This window comes from Lathyrus oleraceus, chromosome 4, assembly GCF_024323335.1.
Source record: "Lathyrus oleraceus cultivar Zhongwan6 chromosome 4, CAAS_Psat_ZW6_1.0, whole genome shotgun sequence".
NCBI classification, from domain to species: Eukaryota; Viridiplantae; Streptophyta; class Magnoliopsida; order Fabales; family Fabaceae; genus Lathyrus; species Lathyrus oleraceus.
Genome location: NC_066582.1, coordinates 166,574,721 through 166,590,500, shown reverse-complemented (window position 1 = coordinate 166,590,500; position 15,780 = coordinate 166,574,721). Strand labels below are relative to the sequence as shown.

General features: G+C 33.0%; 3 protein-coding genes across 3 annotated transcripts; all 3 read right to left on the bottom strand.

Moving 5' to 3' along the window:
* Positions 1-1,238: 1,238 nt before the first annotated feature.
* LOC127074335 (protein CROWDED NUCLEI 4) lies at positions 1,239-7,229 on the bottom strand. Its single transcript, XM_051015643.1, has 9 exons — positions 6,804-7,229; positions 5,626-5,835; positions 5,272-5,525; positions 4,851-5,121; positions 4,672-4,755; positions 2,733-4,582; positions 1,902-2,273; positions 1,715-1,814; positions 1,239-1,612 (listed from the first exon to the last, which is right to left on the bottom strand). The coding sequence occupies exons 1-7, from the start codon at positions 6,987-6,989 to the stop codon at positions 1,964-1,966; spliced, it is 3,165 nt and encodes a 1,054-aa protein (XP_050871600.1). The 5' UTR covers positions 6,990-7,229; the 3' UTR covers positions 1,239-1,612; positions 1,715-1,814; positions 1,902-1,963.
* Positions 7,230-12,236: 5,007 nt separating this feature from the next.
* Positions 12,237-13,538, bottom strand: LOC127136532 (uncharacterized). Its single transcript, XM_051063079.1, has one exon. The coding sequence runs from the start codon at positions 13,536-13,538 to the stop codon at positions 12,237-12,239; it is 1,302 nt and encodes a 433-aa protein (XP_050919036.1).
* Positions 13,539-13,784: 246 nt separating this feature from the next.
* LOC127136531 (glutathione S-transferase T2) lies at positions 13,785-14,987 on the bottom strand. Its single transcript, XM_051063078.1, has 2 exons — positions 14,577-14,987; positions 13,785-14,492 (listed from the first exon to the last, which is right to left on the bottom strand). Exons 1-2 carry the CDS (start codon positions 14,832-14,834, stop codon positions 13,785-13,787), a joined length of 966 nt encoding a protein of 321 aa, XP_050919035.1. The 5' UTR covers positions 14,835-14,987.
* Between the last annotated feature and the right edge of the window lie 793 nt (positions 14,988-15,780).

Here is a 15,780-nt window from a genome sequence, read left to right as displayed (position 1 = left end):
AAATTCCGCTGTGTTTTGGATCGCCCTTCTGCTTCATTGTGATCATGTCAAACTTTATATCCATATCATGAACACTTTTATTAAAAAGGCACTCGCCAAAACACGTCGTGCTTTAGGAGGGACGGTGTCTTTTCTAGTAAAACTGTTAGGGTCAAAATTTGGAATCACAACACTAATATCATCCAAAGTTATGTCGAAATCAAGGACCATAGTATGTATCTCATTGTCTCTCCATATATGATCTTATACCTAATATTGGACCTTAGAAGGCACAAACACATATGATGCAGCATCTGCTGCCAAGTACAAACTCAAATCCCCAACTCTAATATGTAAAAAAGTCGTCATCCATTGAAGGTCTCCGAAGAAAGGACCTCCACCAACCACGATGTCTTCACCCGCCATTTGAAACTCTTTATCAAACCAAATAAATGTTTTCTCCATATGAGGTCGACACGTTCTAAGGTCAAAAAAGAGTTTGGTAACACCCATGCAAGAACGAAATAGAAGAAGTCCACTATGAGAATTCATTAATTATGACAAAAGTTACATTAGCTCAACTGCCTTGATCGCTCTCTTCATGGACAACTCCTCAATAAAGTCTTCATCTCGACTAACAGCCCCTCCAAACAACTCCATCCCTAACATCAATCTCCAAATGTCTGATGAAAACAACTCCCCACAAATTTTACTATCATCACTCGAAAATCAAAAAATCTCAATTTTATAAATATTTAACTCAATACCTAATCCTAGACTAGTCTCGCAAATGATGTCAAGAACTTTAACCATCTCCTCTAAATCCCTCCTAAAATGGTCCCATCATCAAAACATCAAATATGAAGAATAAACTTACAATTAAATACATTTTCTTAACTTTATCTTATAGTATTTATAAACTATTTTAACCATTATTTTTAATAAATACTATAAACTCAATTAGATTATTGATCCTCAATAAATATCGACCGACTATCCCCTACCTTTTACTAACGAAACCCTAACTCTTCCCGCAACTATTTTCCCTCAAATCATGAAAAGTTCAATGAGCTTTTTTTTTATCAAAATACAATGTACAGTTTCTGAGTCTGGAATGATTCGTATAGTACTAATCAATGCAGCGTAAACAAGATTTTTCACAGATCAAAAGTAGATTTAACCCTTAAAGACTATCAAATTAACATTTAGTGATCTAACCATTAACATAATACAAACGCATAGTAAGAACCAGCAAAATGTAAATAAGAGCTTCAGATACTTATGACTCTTTAACAAAACAATCAAAGACTATTCCGAGAGACAAATTTACTATCAATGTACACAACGGAACCCAACATTGCGCCAAAAGCAAATTTGAATTGAAAGCGACCAAAAAATACCATAGAGAAAGAACTCATCAAATCAGAAAACTGATATGATGTTTCTAGCTATCTCTCCATTCTTTTAGAAGTACGAAACATTTTGATTTCATGAAAACATTATATAAGCACTCTACCCTCATCCTAAATGCAATTTGCAACTGCATCCATGAGATGTATATACAAAACAGATATAGCCAATTATCTATAGTATAGACAAATAACCAGGCTCCAACAAACCGACATATGATATCCTGCATTGCAAGAAGAAACAAAGCCAAATCAATGCGTTATATTTCCGAATGTAACATTATTTAAGTAAAATTGAATGTGAGAAAAAGTATAGAGGAATTTACGGCTAGACATGATTTAGTATTGACACACACCACACACTCCTAATATATATTTATGTCTTAACCAACTAATTTTCAGTACCAATGCACACGTCCATAGTCCCTGTACACAGCCAAACAAAACCTGCATTAAGAACTGAGAGGAGTTTAAGCAGAAAAAGAAACAAAAGACAACAAGTTTTGAGGTTACCTAGTCTAGAAATGAAATACCAATAAGTAGAAGCAGAACTAATTGTGAATACCTAACAGTATTCAGAAAGAAACATGTTCATTGTTTTCTTTGCATATTCCTTCTTTGTTTTCCAATACACTAGAATTTGACTGATCAATTGTTTCTCTATGAAGATTATATTGACACACTCCCAACGTAGGACTCTGCAAATTATCTCCAGGTTCTTGATTGGGAATGCTGAGAGTATCAACTTTCTCAGAAACCACTTCTGAAACATGAATCACCTTGTCAATCGTTACTACACGAGTTTCTTCAGTGTTCCCGTGTTTATGATTTGAAGTCGTTGACACCTGCTGAATCTCTGATATATCTGACTGGGTTGAAAGCACACTGAAAACAAAATCAATAAAAAACTTGTGAATCAATAAACCACCTATGAATCATATATTACTAAAGTAAAACTACCTATATGCTCAAAAATAAATGTAGCAACACTTGTTCTTTCTTTGGATTATACCAATAAACTTGGCCTTTTTAATAAATTAAGAAAAATAAATTGATGTATTGTCGGTGTAAAACTTTTTACAGTCAATCAATCACAATTCATCATTAAGAAAATATGATGAAAGTCAAAAAAATTTAGTAATTGAACGGTGATGATTGACTGACAGTGTAAAAAATATTTACACAATCCGTGATCATTAAGAAAATATGATGAAAGTCAAATTTTTTTAGTAATTGAACGGTGATGATTGACTGACAGTGTAAAAAACATTTACACAGTCCGTGCTTATGAATCAAATCCATAAAAATCCTGCTAAAAATGTGTTTCAGAGGGCAAATTTGTACCAGTAGGTAGTGCCCTGATCTAAAGGATTTTTGGCCATCTGTTCTAATGCTCTTGGTTTCTTATTCTGCACAACATCTACAAGTGGATCACCAACTTTATTAATCAAGTTCCCCCTGCTTCTTTTTCCTCTGCCCATTTGGCGTTCATCTGAAAAAGCAGTTTTCCCATTAACATCTTTAGTTACAGATTCAAACTCACTTGTCCTACTAGCATTTCCATCTCGAGATGGTACTTCAACAATTACTTTTGGTTCTCCAAAAGAAAATTCCATTTGCTGTCCATTGCTAAAATTACCAAGTGGTTTGTCATTATCCAAGTGTGTTTGCCCATTACTAACATTATTTTTATCAGAAAGCAGAGGCGAATTTTCTTTTTTCATGAGTGGCGTATCAGGAGAATTTCGGAATATTAGTTCTGTGCATCGTTTTATCCATGAGAATCGAGCCGCACTAGGAGGAGAAACAGCTGATGAATTCTGCACAAATGGAGTACCAAACTCATTGCTGATGTTATCAACATCCAAGTCCTTGCTCAGACGGCTTTGTGTAAGAGCCTGATGCTTCAAATTTTTCCTTGAAGACATTTTCTGTAGGTTATACTCCATATCAGATTTCAGCATTTCAACAATAGCAAGGTCATCAGAGACAACTTTGGAGTCTTCTAGCTTTTTCAGTTCTTCAGTCTGAGAATAAATTTTAATTCTATCTGCGTGCAACAGTTCTCTCTGTTTTTGTAGTTTATCCCTTTGAACCTCAAGTTCTTTAATACAATCAGTTAATTCAGCCCATTCTTTGTTTCTTAGTTCACGATCCAAACTTATCTCAGTACGCTCAGTTTGAAGCCTTTTCATCTCCAAGGAAACTTGTTCCAATTCCTTTGCCGCTTTCTCTTTAAGAGCATCAACACACCGGAGCTCCCTATCCTTCTCTTCCTCAAAAGCCTTTTCTTTTTCCTTCAAATAACTTTCAACTTCTTCCCGTCTCTTCTCAATGAGGTTATTCAACTCCCTTTTTTGCATCTCAATATCCCGCTGAAAATCTGCTCGCTCCTGCTGCATCTTGCCAAACCACTCAGCATGTTCATCTGCCATCTTCTTCATGAAACTTTCCCGTTCATTAGCAAGTGACCCCAAGTCATGGGTGTACTGATTACGCAAATTTTCTTTCTCTTCTCTTAGCTTATCACGCTCATTTTTAATAAAAGTGGAAACCGCCTTCCTTTCATTTTCTATAAATTCTGCTTCTTTTCGCAACTCTTCTTTTTTTTCATCAAGAAGCTCCCACTCAGCTTCAAACTTGGCCTTTTCAGCTTTCAACTTATCAGCCTCAGCCAAAAGCTCCAAATTCTGAGATCTTACAAGATCAATCTCTTCCTTTAGTTTCACTTCAAAAACTGACAAGTCACCTGTTTCACTTTGGATGACCTCCAATCTCTTCTTTGCGTTATCAACTTGTCTTTTTTCATTTTCCAAAGATATCAAAGACTCCTGCAGATCTTGCTTAGCTTGTTCAATATCATCTTTCTCCTTTTGCAAAATGTTTTTGTTTAATTCAAACTCCTTCTCAGCAGATCTAAGGCTATGATCTTTATCTTTAAGAGAAGTTGACAGTTCCACTAGGTCTTTCTCCTTTTCGGTCAGTGATCTTGCCAGGACTTCCAACTCATGTTCCCTTTCAAGGATTTGGTCCTCCCGTTGTTTAAGATCAACCTCCTTTAATTCCCAAGCCCGTCTCTTTGTCTCAATTTCATTTTCAACCGATTTGCGCTGCATTTGTAGCTCAACTTCCAAATCATGTTTTCTTGCTCTCAATGTGGCTTCCTGATCTGCCATAACCTTCTGAGTTTCATCCTACATTATTCAACAAAGTTAAAATAATAACGATACAAAGAAAGACTGAAAAATTAAAATGAACCATTGAGCATAAGAAGAGAACATACAGATTCTCTATTAGAAAGTTTCACTTCAAATTCAAGCAACACTTTCTCTTTCTTGTCAAGCTCGGTTTTCCATTTGGTGAGTGCCTGTTTTGACAAACACATATCCACAGGTGAACAAGACAGAAATTAAAAACTACTTAGTAACAGTTTCATCTTGACCCAACTGAGAAAATCCAAACCTCTTCTCGTTGTATAAGGGTGGCCTCCAGTAGTTTTAGGCTGGTTTTCTTGTCATGGAGGGCCTCATGTTCCTTTTCAGTTTTAAACTTTGTGTCCTCCAACTCTTTTTGAAGACGATTTAGTTCCTGAGATCTACTAAAAAGATGATCCTCTCTCTGGTTGAGCAAGGACTGCGATTGAAGTAACCTTTCCTGTTCTTGCTGCAAAACCTTCTGCCTTTCAGAGAGGGACTGCCTCTCAAGATTCAGCTCCTTATCTTTTTCATCACAACTGTGAGAGAAGGGAAAGAAAGAGATATCAACATACATTCTGAAAACATCGACCTATCAAAATTTTATATCATTACAGGTCGATTAAGATCACCTGCTTGCTCAAGATCACATGAATTCACTTATTAATTATATTATAAGAATCACATACTCTGACTTGAAAGATATAATTTGCCGCCTGAGGTTGTCTTCCCGTGCTTCAACATCACGAAGCTTCCTTTCTGCAACATTGTTATATCGAGTAGCATCTGCTTGCAAAGATTCTACAGTACACACTTTGGCTTCAGCCTCCGTAAACTTTTTTTGTGCTTCTTCTATCAATTGGTGTGCTTCAGCTAATTTACTCTCAGCTGCAACCTTTGTTTCAGCACATTCAGTACGCATCTCATGCAAGGCCTTCTCAAGCTACAAAAAGCAATAAAAATGCTATCTCAAACTTTGAATAAAAAATGGAATGGAAAATGGAATATATGGTTTTGCAAGGGTAGATATTATTCAAGCTTACACTTCCTATGCATGCATCTTTCACGCCTATTGTTTTCTTCAAAGATTCTTCCCGTTTTCTTGATTCAGCTAATGCAGATTTATTCATGGACGAATCATGGTTATGCATTAACTCAGATGATTCAACCATGGTTTTAACTTGTTCATACTTGGAAGCCAGTTCCTTTCTCTCCAATATGAGAAGGCCCATGTGATGCTGATGATCATATATCTACATAAAACGTTTAAGTCAGAAACAAAGTAAAGCAAGAAATTAAAAATAAATTTTGCTGAAACACATAAACCTTTCAGAGTATTCAGTTGAAAATGCAATTTGATTGATGGAAGAAAATTATAAGTTTGTATTATAACAAACTATTTAACAATTCTAGCAAATCCAGTATCAAACTCAACTTTCTCACCTGACCTTGCAAGTGAACTGACCACAAAAACTAAATCATGGTTATTCTTCCGATACATGTGAGTCATATATAGAGGCAAAGCAAAATTAAGCTGAATAAACATGAATCAACAACAACGGCAACAACCCGGCCTTACCCACTAAGTGAGGTCAGCTACATGGATCAAACGTCGTCCTAATGTTCTATTCTATCAAATAACATGTTTCTCTATCCAACTCATTTATCTCTAGAAATTCTTAATAGTTCTTCTTATAGTTTTTCTAGGTTTTCCTCTGTTTCATTATGTTCTATTCTATCAAATAAACATGAATCTACTCTCTTTACTACATGATCTACATGTCTTCTCTCTACGTGTCCAAACCACCTAAGCTGAATTTGATGCACTGCAGTGCTGATTTGTCAAATCAAATTAAACCTTTAAACACACAATTCAAACAATTCTAAAGGGACAAATGGCTGTGGTTCCATTCCACTAAAACCAACCACTATCAGTTTAAACACACAATTCAAACCATTCTATAAAGGGACAAATGGCTATGCTCCCATCAATACTCTAAAGTTTCAAACAATGATTTTATTCGATCATAGCAATACAAGAAGCTAATCACTATCAATGATCTATACAATATCCACTAAGCCATCTCAAATTATTCATAGGAGCCATCAATAATCCATCTCACAGAGAACACATTAATTAAAAACCCTATTTCCCCAATTCAAAAACCAGAAAAATTACAGTGAAAAAGGAAGGCATATAGAGAAGAAGAAATTTACGAACCTCAGCTTCAAGCTTTGCGATGTAAGCTACAAGTGCAGACTTATCTTTATGTTTAATCGATTCTTCGTCAAAACCAGCGTCCCTCAAGCGTTTCCAGATCTGATCATCGGAGAGCGGGCTTCTCAAAACCCTAGACCGCGGCGTAATGGACAGCGGCTTGGAAGAGGTGGGAGTCGAAATCTCCATCTCCGACTCCAGAATCGATTTTCCTAAAAGCGCTTCTAAAATTTCGATACTCTCTGCGTTGAATATTAGCTTCTTGGAATCGCTTCTTTTGAGTGTGTGTTTTTGTTCTCACTTTGTTCTTTTCTTTCTCTTTTGCTTTTTGGTTATGAGAAGTGGATGCGGTGAGTGCGCTGTTTACTGCTCAAATCACAGGGTATACAGCGACACTTTTTTTTGGGACGTGACGACCTCGTTTTGACTTTATCGATTTATATGAGAAAACAAATTTCGAATCTTATAGGCTCTTTTTTTTAATTCTAACAAAGGAAATTTAATGTATATTGTTAAAATTTGTTTATAGTTTGTTGAATCTAGTGAGTTGGAAATTTTATAGCGGCGGAACAAGGTAAACTAAATCAAAAATATCTAAATATGACGCCCAAAAAGTTTCAAGTTATTATTATAACTTTGGTGGGAATAAATGATATAAATGCACAGATTTTAAAAATTGATGAAATTAATTAGATATTTATACTATATAAATTATATAAATTCACACATTTTAAAAATTGATGGAATTAATTAGATACTTAGTATTATTTATTTTTAAGTAGAATATACTTTATTCATATCATTAATAAGAAATATTTGAATACTTGTTGAGTTATCGAAAAAAAATTGTGAAAACTAGAGAGGAAAAAAAATAGATATGAGCAACTATATTAGTTTATTTTTTAAGGAACTTAATTTGAAATTTTATAAAATAATAAGCTAGTAAATATTTACATTCTTTGATAACTTCACCAAACTCTAATAAACTCAATTGTTGGTTATTCACATTAGTTGTTACACTTTTAGAGTCTAACTTAAAGTCTACTCATCTAAGTCGAACTCATGCACCCATATTCATGCAGTTTATATGAAGTTTCATGTCTCTATTACATTGAGAGGGAGAATCTCATACGATTTTGTTACTTGGTTTTTAAGCTTTGCTTTGAATTCAGTTTATATTTGAGTCTCCTCTTCAATTGCATATCTTTTAAGATCGGTTTTTGGATCTGTATTTTAGAATGCATAATTCAAAGTATTTGTGTTTGAGTTGGAACATTATGTTTTTAGGTTAATTAGTCGGGTTTTGTTGAACAAGAACCTTAATTGAGATTGATTAAAGTCATGTTAAAGGTAGAATCTCAAAACATAGTTGAAAACTTGATTTTTTAGGTTTTTGACGTGTGATTCAAATCACACATTCCCATGAGTCGAATCAAACGAGGCAGAGAGGAATATGATTTTGGTTGAAGCTTGTGAGTCAAATCACAACCAGCTTCTGATTTGAATCATGCACCTGTGAGTCGAATCATAGTCTATGCTTGAGTTGAATCACGTATCATTTTCCATCCATTGTCTAGTTTGAGTTGAATCATGGTCATGTCTTGACTCAAATCATGACATTGTGAGTTGAATCGTGCATTAAGCCTTGAGTCGAATCACAGAGGAATGTGTCTCTCTTTTAAGTGTTGATCTTGTTTCTCATTACTTTGCTAACTTTACTCAAATCACCAAATGCTCTTGACTTGAATCAAACATGATTTCTTCACTTCTTTTTGTGCTTCATCTCCAGCACCTATAAATAGTTTTCATATTTCAACCTTTCATAATGTTAGAAAAAACATTCTTTCAATGATGATTTGTGTTGTGACTATCATCGCACCAAGAACGAAGCAATACTATTATAAAGATAGATTTTCTTGAACAAACATAAGAAAAAGATTCAGCTACGAAGAGAGAGAGAGAGAGAGAGAGAGAGAGAGAGAGAGAGAGAGAGAGAGAGAGAGAGAGAATACTGAGAAACAGGGTTGGTTAAAATGGTTTTTCTATTAACTTTCTCAATTAGGGTTAAAAGATTACAAATGAATAAAAACTTAACCTCCTTATCTAACAAACTAGAGTACAATCTATATATAAACTCCTAGTATGTGTATGTCATCTATGACGATAACACTCATACATGACATACATAACAATAGACCATAACTAACTTAAGTCACTACATGTTATATCAGACTTCGACTATTGCATGCATTTTTTCGACTACTGCATGTTAGATCAGACTTCGACTACAACATGCCACAACCCAGTCGAACCAAGAGGATACCTTGTCGAGACTAGAGTTTGATCCAAAATACCACAATCTCCACCTTGAAATAAACTCTAAAACATCAAGGGAACAAGTTAGTTACCATCATTCAGCTACATACGCTGAAAGAACTTGTTATTAGGCAATAACTTGGTGGTCATATCAGTCATATTATCTTCAGTCGAAACCTTAAGCACTTTCACTTCTCCTTTCTCGATTTTCTCTCTAACAAAATGAAACCTAACATCAATGTGCTTGGTTCCCTCTATTTACTGTGAAATTTGGTAAACAAATACAAGTTTCTATTAATACTTAAGGGGTCAAACTTGAAAATCTTCCGGAACATATTTGTGTGCATTTATGATTTTGAACAACATTGTGTTGAAATCGAAGGATAACTTCTTCGATTTATTTCAATGTTTGAAACAAGATTCGGAATAAAATATTTTCAAAATAAAGATTGAAAAACAAAATGCAAGGTGAAGTAGAAGCATGAACTGTAAAGTGAAATTGAAAGATAGTTCAATGCATAAAAGATACTTAAATGTGAAAAGACGAAATTTATAAATTATGGAACGCATACATACATTTTTCTCACTTGTTTCTCAAACGTACAGATACTTTGAGTTTACAGAATATGTGTACAATTGTGGGCCCCTTCCCAAATGAACATAAGTCCATTTATATACTACTATAAAATAACTACCTAAGAACGGTCGACTAACCATATCACGACACATTTCATCCCCGTGCATGGTTCTATCTGATGAGCCTCCACGTATCTTCGAGTAACCGCCCATATCAAACCAGTTCCCGCTCTTGTAACACCATTCAAATATCTTAACTACCTTTACTGGTCGTCAGGAACTGACTTCCCTCATCGAAGTCTTTAATGTCAACCATGCTACGACAACCCACTCCATCATTTTCCACATGCAATGCCCAATTTGACATTGTTTCCATTGTAATGATGAATTCCAACCTTAGCCAACATAGCATAGTATTCAATTTCACTAAGTCCCAGAACTCTTACAATGTCCTTTGACGTGTAATTACTTCGACCGGCACCACTATATGTGACTTCTGACCTGGCATCAACTCGGTTCCCCTTCGACTTCGCTTACCTTGTCCTTCAACCTAGCATATTCATTATTGTCCCATTAATACTTGCTACTTATAGCCAAGTCAAAAAATTCAAGGTAACAAATTGCCCCCCAAAAGGTAATGTTTCGATCTGAATCAAAGAAAAGAGACGTGGCCTTTTTATCACATTTTTCGACGATGTTTTTGCTTTTTCTGATGTCATCGTCATCATTACCCTTTTTACGGCGCATTGTCATTTTCCATGAGATCCGCTTAGAATCTCATCATTACTCTTACTTCCTAGAAAGTCGTGGATTTGCACGTCGTCCATAATTGCTCACACTCACATCAATGTTGTGCTTTGTAAACCCCAAAAATGCTTCAATCTCCCCTACATGGACGCCATGTGTCTGATCCATTACATGCATTGAGAAACTTATAAATAACATTTTTCATTTCCTCTCTTTTTCATCCTCCTTTCAACTTTTCTTACAATTTTTATTTTCTCGCGCAGAGCAACCAAACTCTTTCACTCTTTTCCTTTTCAACAAAACTCCATTTCCAATCATGGCTTCTAGTTTATTAAATTAAAATAATTAAATTTCCAACCAAACCCTTTCACTCTTAAATTTAGTTTATTAATTTAAAATAATTAATAACCTAAAAAATTTCAGTTTATTAATATAAATATATAAACTAATAAACTGAAATTTTAAAATAAAAATTATTAAATTAATAAAATGAAATTGTTAAATAAAAATTTCTATATAATAATTTAGTATATTAATTAAAAATAATTAATAAACTAAAGAATTTCAGTTTATTAATATAAATATATAAATTAATAAACTGAAATTATTAAATAAAATATATTAAATTAATAAACTGAAATGATTGAATAAAAATTTCTATATAATAATTTAGTTTATTAATTTAAAATAATTAATAACCTAAAAAATTTCAGTTTATTAATATAAATATATAAATTAATAAACTGAAATTATTAAATAAAAATTTCTATATATAATTTGGTTTATTAATTTAAATTAATTAATAAACTAAAAGATTTTAATTTATTAATATAAATATATTATTTAATAAACTAAAATTATTAAATAAGAATTTCTATTTAATATTTTCATTTATTAATTTAAAATAATTAATAAACTAAAAATGTTTTATTTAAAAAATTTAGTTTATTATTAATATATACTATGTAAATATATATGTAAATTATATTTTACTTTTAATGTGTTAATATTAATAATTTCAGTTTATTATTAGAGAAAAATGATGGTGCACTGACGGTGGAAATTATTTTTATACTATCAACCAATGTCAATTATATATTCCGCTTACTTATATGATTTAATATTTTAAACTATTTTGATCGATATATGTGTAATATATTTTTACATTGATAATGTATTAATATTAATAATTTTAATTTATTATTAATGTGTTAATACTAATAATAAGGTAATAGTAAATTAGTATTAATTTATTTTTATATAGTCAAATGTGCTTATATATAATTAGTATGTAAAGTATATAAACAAAATCCTTTTTTTCTAAGTGGTAATAATTTCACCCCTCAAGCTTTAGTGCGTGGCCCAAAAAAGTCAAAGGCCAAATCCAATCCTGATTCACTCCAAACGATCTAATATATAAAAGCTTAAGTTACATTCTTATTTAAACTATATCTTTCATGTATATAAGAGCATCTCCAACCGTGAACCCATTTTTGGGTTCTTTGTGGGACCTATTAAGCCACGTCAGCTTGAAGTAACTCAACTACTTTTTCACTCCAATGGTGCAACTCTGAAGAACTCAGATTGAATCTCATAATTTTATTTTATATATTAATATTTTATTCATATTAAATTTTATATTAATTAAAATAATAATTTTAGTGTTTTAAATTAAATTTGATATAAAAAAAAATTAAATTAAACTTATAATTTAAAATGATAATTAAAATTAATCTCAAATACATGATATATAATTAAAAACAATAAAAATAAATAACATCACATAATTAATCAAACTTAAATTTCATCATCTTCATGTCCAAAGCGTTCCCAAATATATTCGACTAGATCTCCTTGAAGTTTACGATGAACTTGTTTTTCTTGAATACTTGCTCTTCTTTGTAGTCTTGTTGCAAGATTCGGATGAGGACCGCTAAATGTTTCAGTTGTTGAGTTATTGATATCCACATTATCATAAGAGTAATCAAAATTACCTCCATATGTATGGCGTTCATCTTCCACAATCATGTTGTGCAATATGATGCAGGCATATATGGTATGCTTGAGAGTGTCCATGTGCCAGGCACGCGCTGGGCCACGTATAATTGCAAATCGAGATTGAAGCACTCCAAATGCTCGCTCCACATCTTTTCTAGCCGATTCTTGATGTTGAGCAAATAATTTTTTCTTTTCTCCCTGTGGCATTGAAATAGTATTGACAAATGTAGCCCACTCGGGATATATACCATCTGCTAAATAATACCCCATATTATATGGTGTCCCATTGATTGTATATTGCACATTGGGAGCACGTCCTTCCAAAATATCGTTAAACACGTTGGATTGGTTTAGCACATTAATGTCATTGTTTGAACCTGTAATACCAAAAAAAGCATGCCAAATCCATAAGTCTTGTGATGCCACTGCTTCAAGCATGATTGTGGGCTTACCATGATCACCTCGACAAAATTGTCCTTTCCATGCAACAGGACAATTTTTCCATACCCAATGCATACAATCGATGGAACCCAACATACCTGGAAAGCCACGTGACTCTCCCATTTGTAAAAGATGTTCAACATCATTGTTGTTAGGCTTTCTCAAATACTCAGCGCCAAATACAACATTGACACCCTTAACAAATCTTTCTAAGCACTCAATTGAAGTGCTTTCACCGATTCGAACATATTCGTCTACAAGGTCAGCAGGAGACCCATACGCCAGCATACGAATAGCAGATGTACATTTCTGCAATGGTGAAAGACCCATTTTACCAGTTGCATCGACCCTCATTTGGAAATATTCATCATGATTTCCAAGGGCATCTACAATTCGAAGAAATACATGCCTATGCATTCTGAACCTTCTTCGGAATTGAACATCTGTGTATACTGGGTTTTCCGAGAAGTAGTCATTGAATAATCGATTGTGCCCTTCTTCACGACCTCGATCTACCATTGTTCTTCTCTTTGGCCTAGAGGAACTTCCAGATCGACGTTCATTCTGAAGTTGTTCTTCTTCATCACTGTCGTCCATAAATTCTTCTTCAACCAACTCCCAAAATTCTTGATCGTAATTATCTGAATTGTCTGAATCCATTTAGTGAGTAAAGAATGAGAGAAAAATGAGAAGAATAAGATGAGAATGAGAGAACAATGACATAAGTGGTAGTATATATAATGGTTTAAATAACGGCTAGTTTAAATAACGGCTAGTTTGAATAACGACTAGTTTGAATAACGGCTAGTTTGAATAACGGCTAGTTTAAATTAAAGTGGTAGTTTGAATAACGGCTAGTTTAAATTAAAGTGGTACTAATGACCATTTTACATAGGTGTTGATAAATTAAAGTGGTACTAATGACCATTTTACATAAGTGATACTAACTACATTCCATATTTTTTTCTTCATCTTATTACAATATTTTTCATGAATATCTCGTTGACTATCGTTCATAGTAGAAGTGTCTTTCATCACCATTTGCACTACCCTTAATTCTAGCTCGTCCTCCTTAGCTTGCGCAAGTCTGTCCATTGTTATTGCTCTTTTATTCTTTGCATCTTGCGTTGCATTTGGAATTTCGGATGCCTTACCCTTCCTTTTTGCTGCTTTTTGTCCCATTGGATGCTCCATTGGTGATGATGAGTTAAACTCATAACTTGAAGTTGTATCTGGGTTCTCCGATGATGCCCCACTAGCATAAGTCTTTGTTATTTTTGCAGAACTTCCAATCGATTCTTCGACGATGCGCCATTTAGCTTCATCTTTTAACAATCGCCATGCATACTCAAGATTGAATGTTGTACCTTGATCCTGAGCAAAAATAGCATGTGCATCTGCCATGACATCGGTCTCGGATGTCCCACTTTTCTTTTCTTTAAGAGCAATTTTGTAACACCCAACAAATTTTTGAACCATGCCATTTATTCTATGCCATCGACATTTTAACTGTCCCCCTAACTTTTCCCGCAATTGCCCACGATATTGGTTATAACTAGCAGCAATTCTTAACCAAAAACTCTCAGCCTTTTGATCAACTCCCACAATTGGATCCTTTGAAACATTGAGTCATGATTGGATAAGTAGTATATCCTCTTCCCTTGTAAATTGCTCTCGAGATCTTTTTTTAACGACAACCCTTTCTTCTTTTTCAGTACCAACTTGAGTAGAAAATGGTGGGACTTGAGTAGAAAATGGTGGAACTTGAGTAGAGAATTCCATACTATTAGAATTCATTTGAGGTATAGGATACATATTTGGATTGTTTGGTGACGGAAGAAATATGGCGGGGTTTGTTGGCACCGGTGGAATTTGAGAATTTTGAGGATTATGATTTTGATAATTTTGCATGTAATTGAAAAAAGCTTGTTGATAATGAAAATGATTAGGATCCATTTGGCCTAAACAATTGTAATTTGAAGTAAAAAGATGAAATTTTGAATTAAATATTTTGTAAAAAAAATGCTAATGAGAAAAAATTGTTGTAAAAAAATTAAAAGTATAGGAATAAAATGATGAAATTGTGAGAGAGAAATTTCAAATTGAAGAGAAAATAAAAGTGAGAGAAATTTGTGTTGGTAAATTTTTGGAAACCAAAATTATATTTATAATAAAAAATATGTTAAAATAAATAAAAAGAAAAATAAGTAGCCGTTGAATGCTACTTTCTAAATAATAAATAAATAAATAAAAGAAGTAACCGTTGCATGGCAGACTACTTTTTAAATAAAAAAATAGAAGAAAAAAAAAGTAACCGTTGCTTCATGAAGCATCGGTCTTGCCAACATGGCGAACTCCATTCGTTGAAAAGTAAAAGAACCGCTTCCACTTGACAAACTGGCTGAAAAACCATAGTACTGCTGCCGCTGGAGATGCTCTTAGAAGCATTAAAAAAAAAAAGTTAGATTTTTTCATAATCACAAAGTACTTATCAGACAACAACAATATAATTTTTCATTATTGATGTAAAGATTAAATCTAACTCTTTTTTTTAATGCTTCTAAAGTTTCAATGATTCATATTGTTTTTCTTTTACTTGTTATCCAATTTCTTCTAAGCAGTTGTTTATCATATGTTTTATGTATTGTGTGGTTAACATGCATTTGAATTTTTTTTTTCTCTCTTACAGTTTGAAACTTATTATTATTTTTTAATTTTAGGATTATGAAGAAAGATGGATAGTGATGGTGTTTTAGTAGTAGAAAGAAAGAATTTCTTAATTTATGACACTAAAGAAGAGAAAGATAACATAAACATTCAAGATACATGATAGATTTATGAATCTAAATTTTTTTAAATTTTTTTATCTCTTTTATTATTATTTTTTATTTTTTTATATTTA

Bases quoted from the DNA above. Each gene is read 5' to 3' on its own strand.
- LOC127074335 (XM_051015643.1), bottom strand. From the start codon at position 6,989: ATGGAGATTTCGACTCCCACCTCTTCCAAGCCGCTGTCCATTACGCCG. The intron at 5,836-6,803 runs GTTCGTAAATTT...CGTTTTATGTAG, and splicing joins TCGCAAAGCTTGAAGCTGAG to ATATATGATCATCAGCATCA. The intron at 2,274-2,732 runs GTACAAATTTGC...TTTTGTTTTCAG, and splicing joins GATCAGGGCACTACCTACTG to TGTGCTTTCAACCCAGTCAG.
- LOC127136532 (XM_051063079.1), bottom strand. From the start codon at position 13,538: ATGGATTCAGACAATTCAGATAATTACGATCAAGAATTTTGGGAGTTG.
- LOC127136531 (XM_051063078.1), bottom strand. From the start codon at position 14,834: ATGGATCCTAATCATTTTCATTATCAACAAGCTTTTTTCAATTACATG. The intron at 14,493-14,576 runs GTTGTCGTTAAA...AATGTTTCAAAG, and splicing joins GTACTGAAAAAGAAGAAAGG to GATCCAATTGTGGGAGTTGA.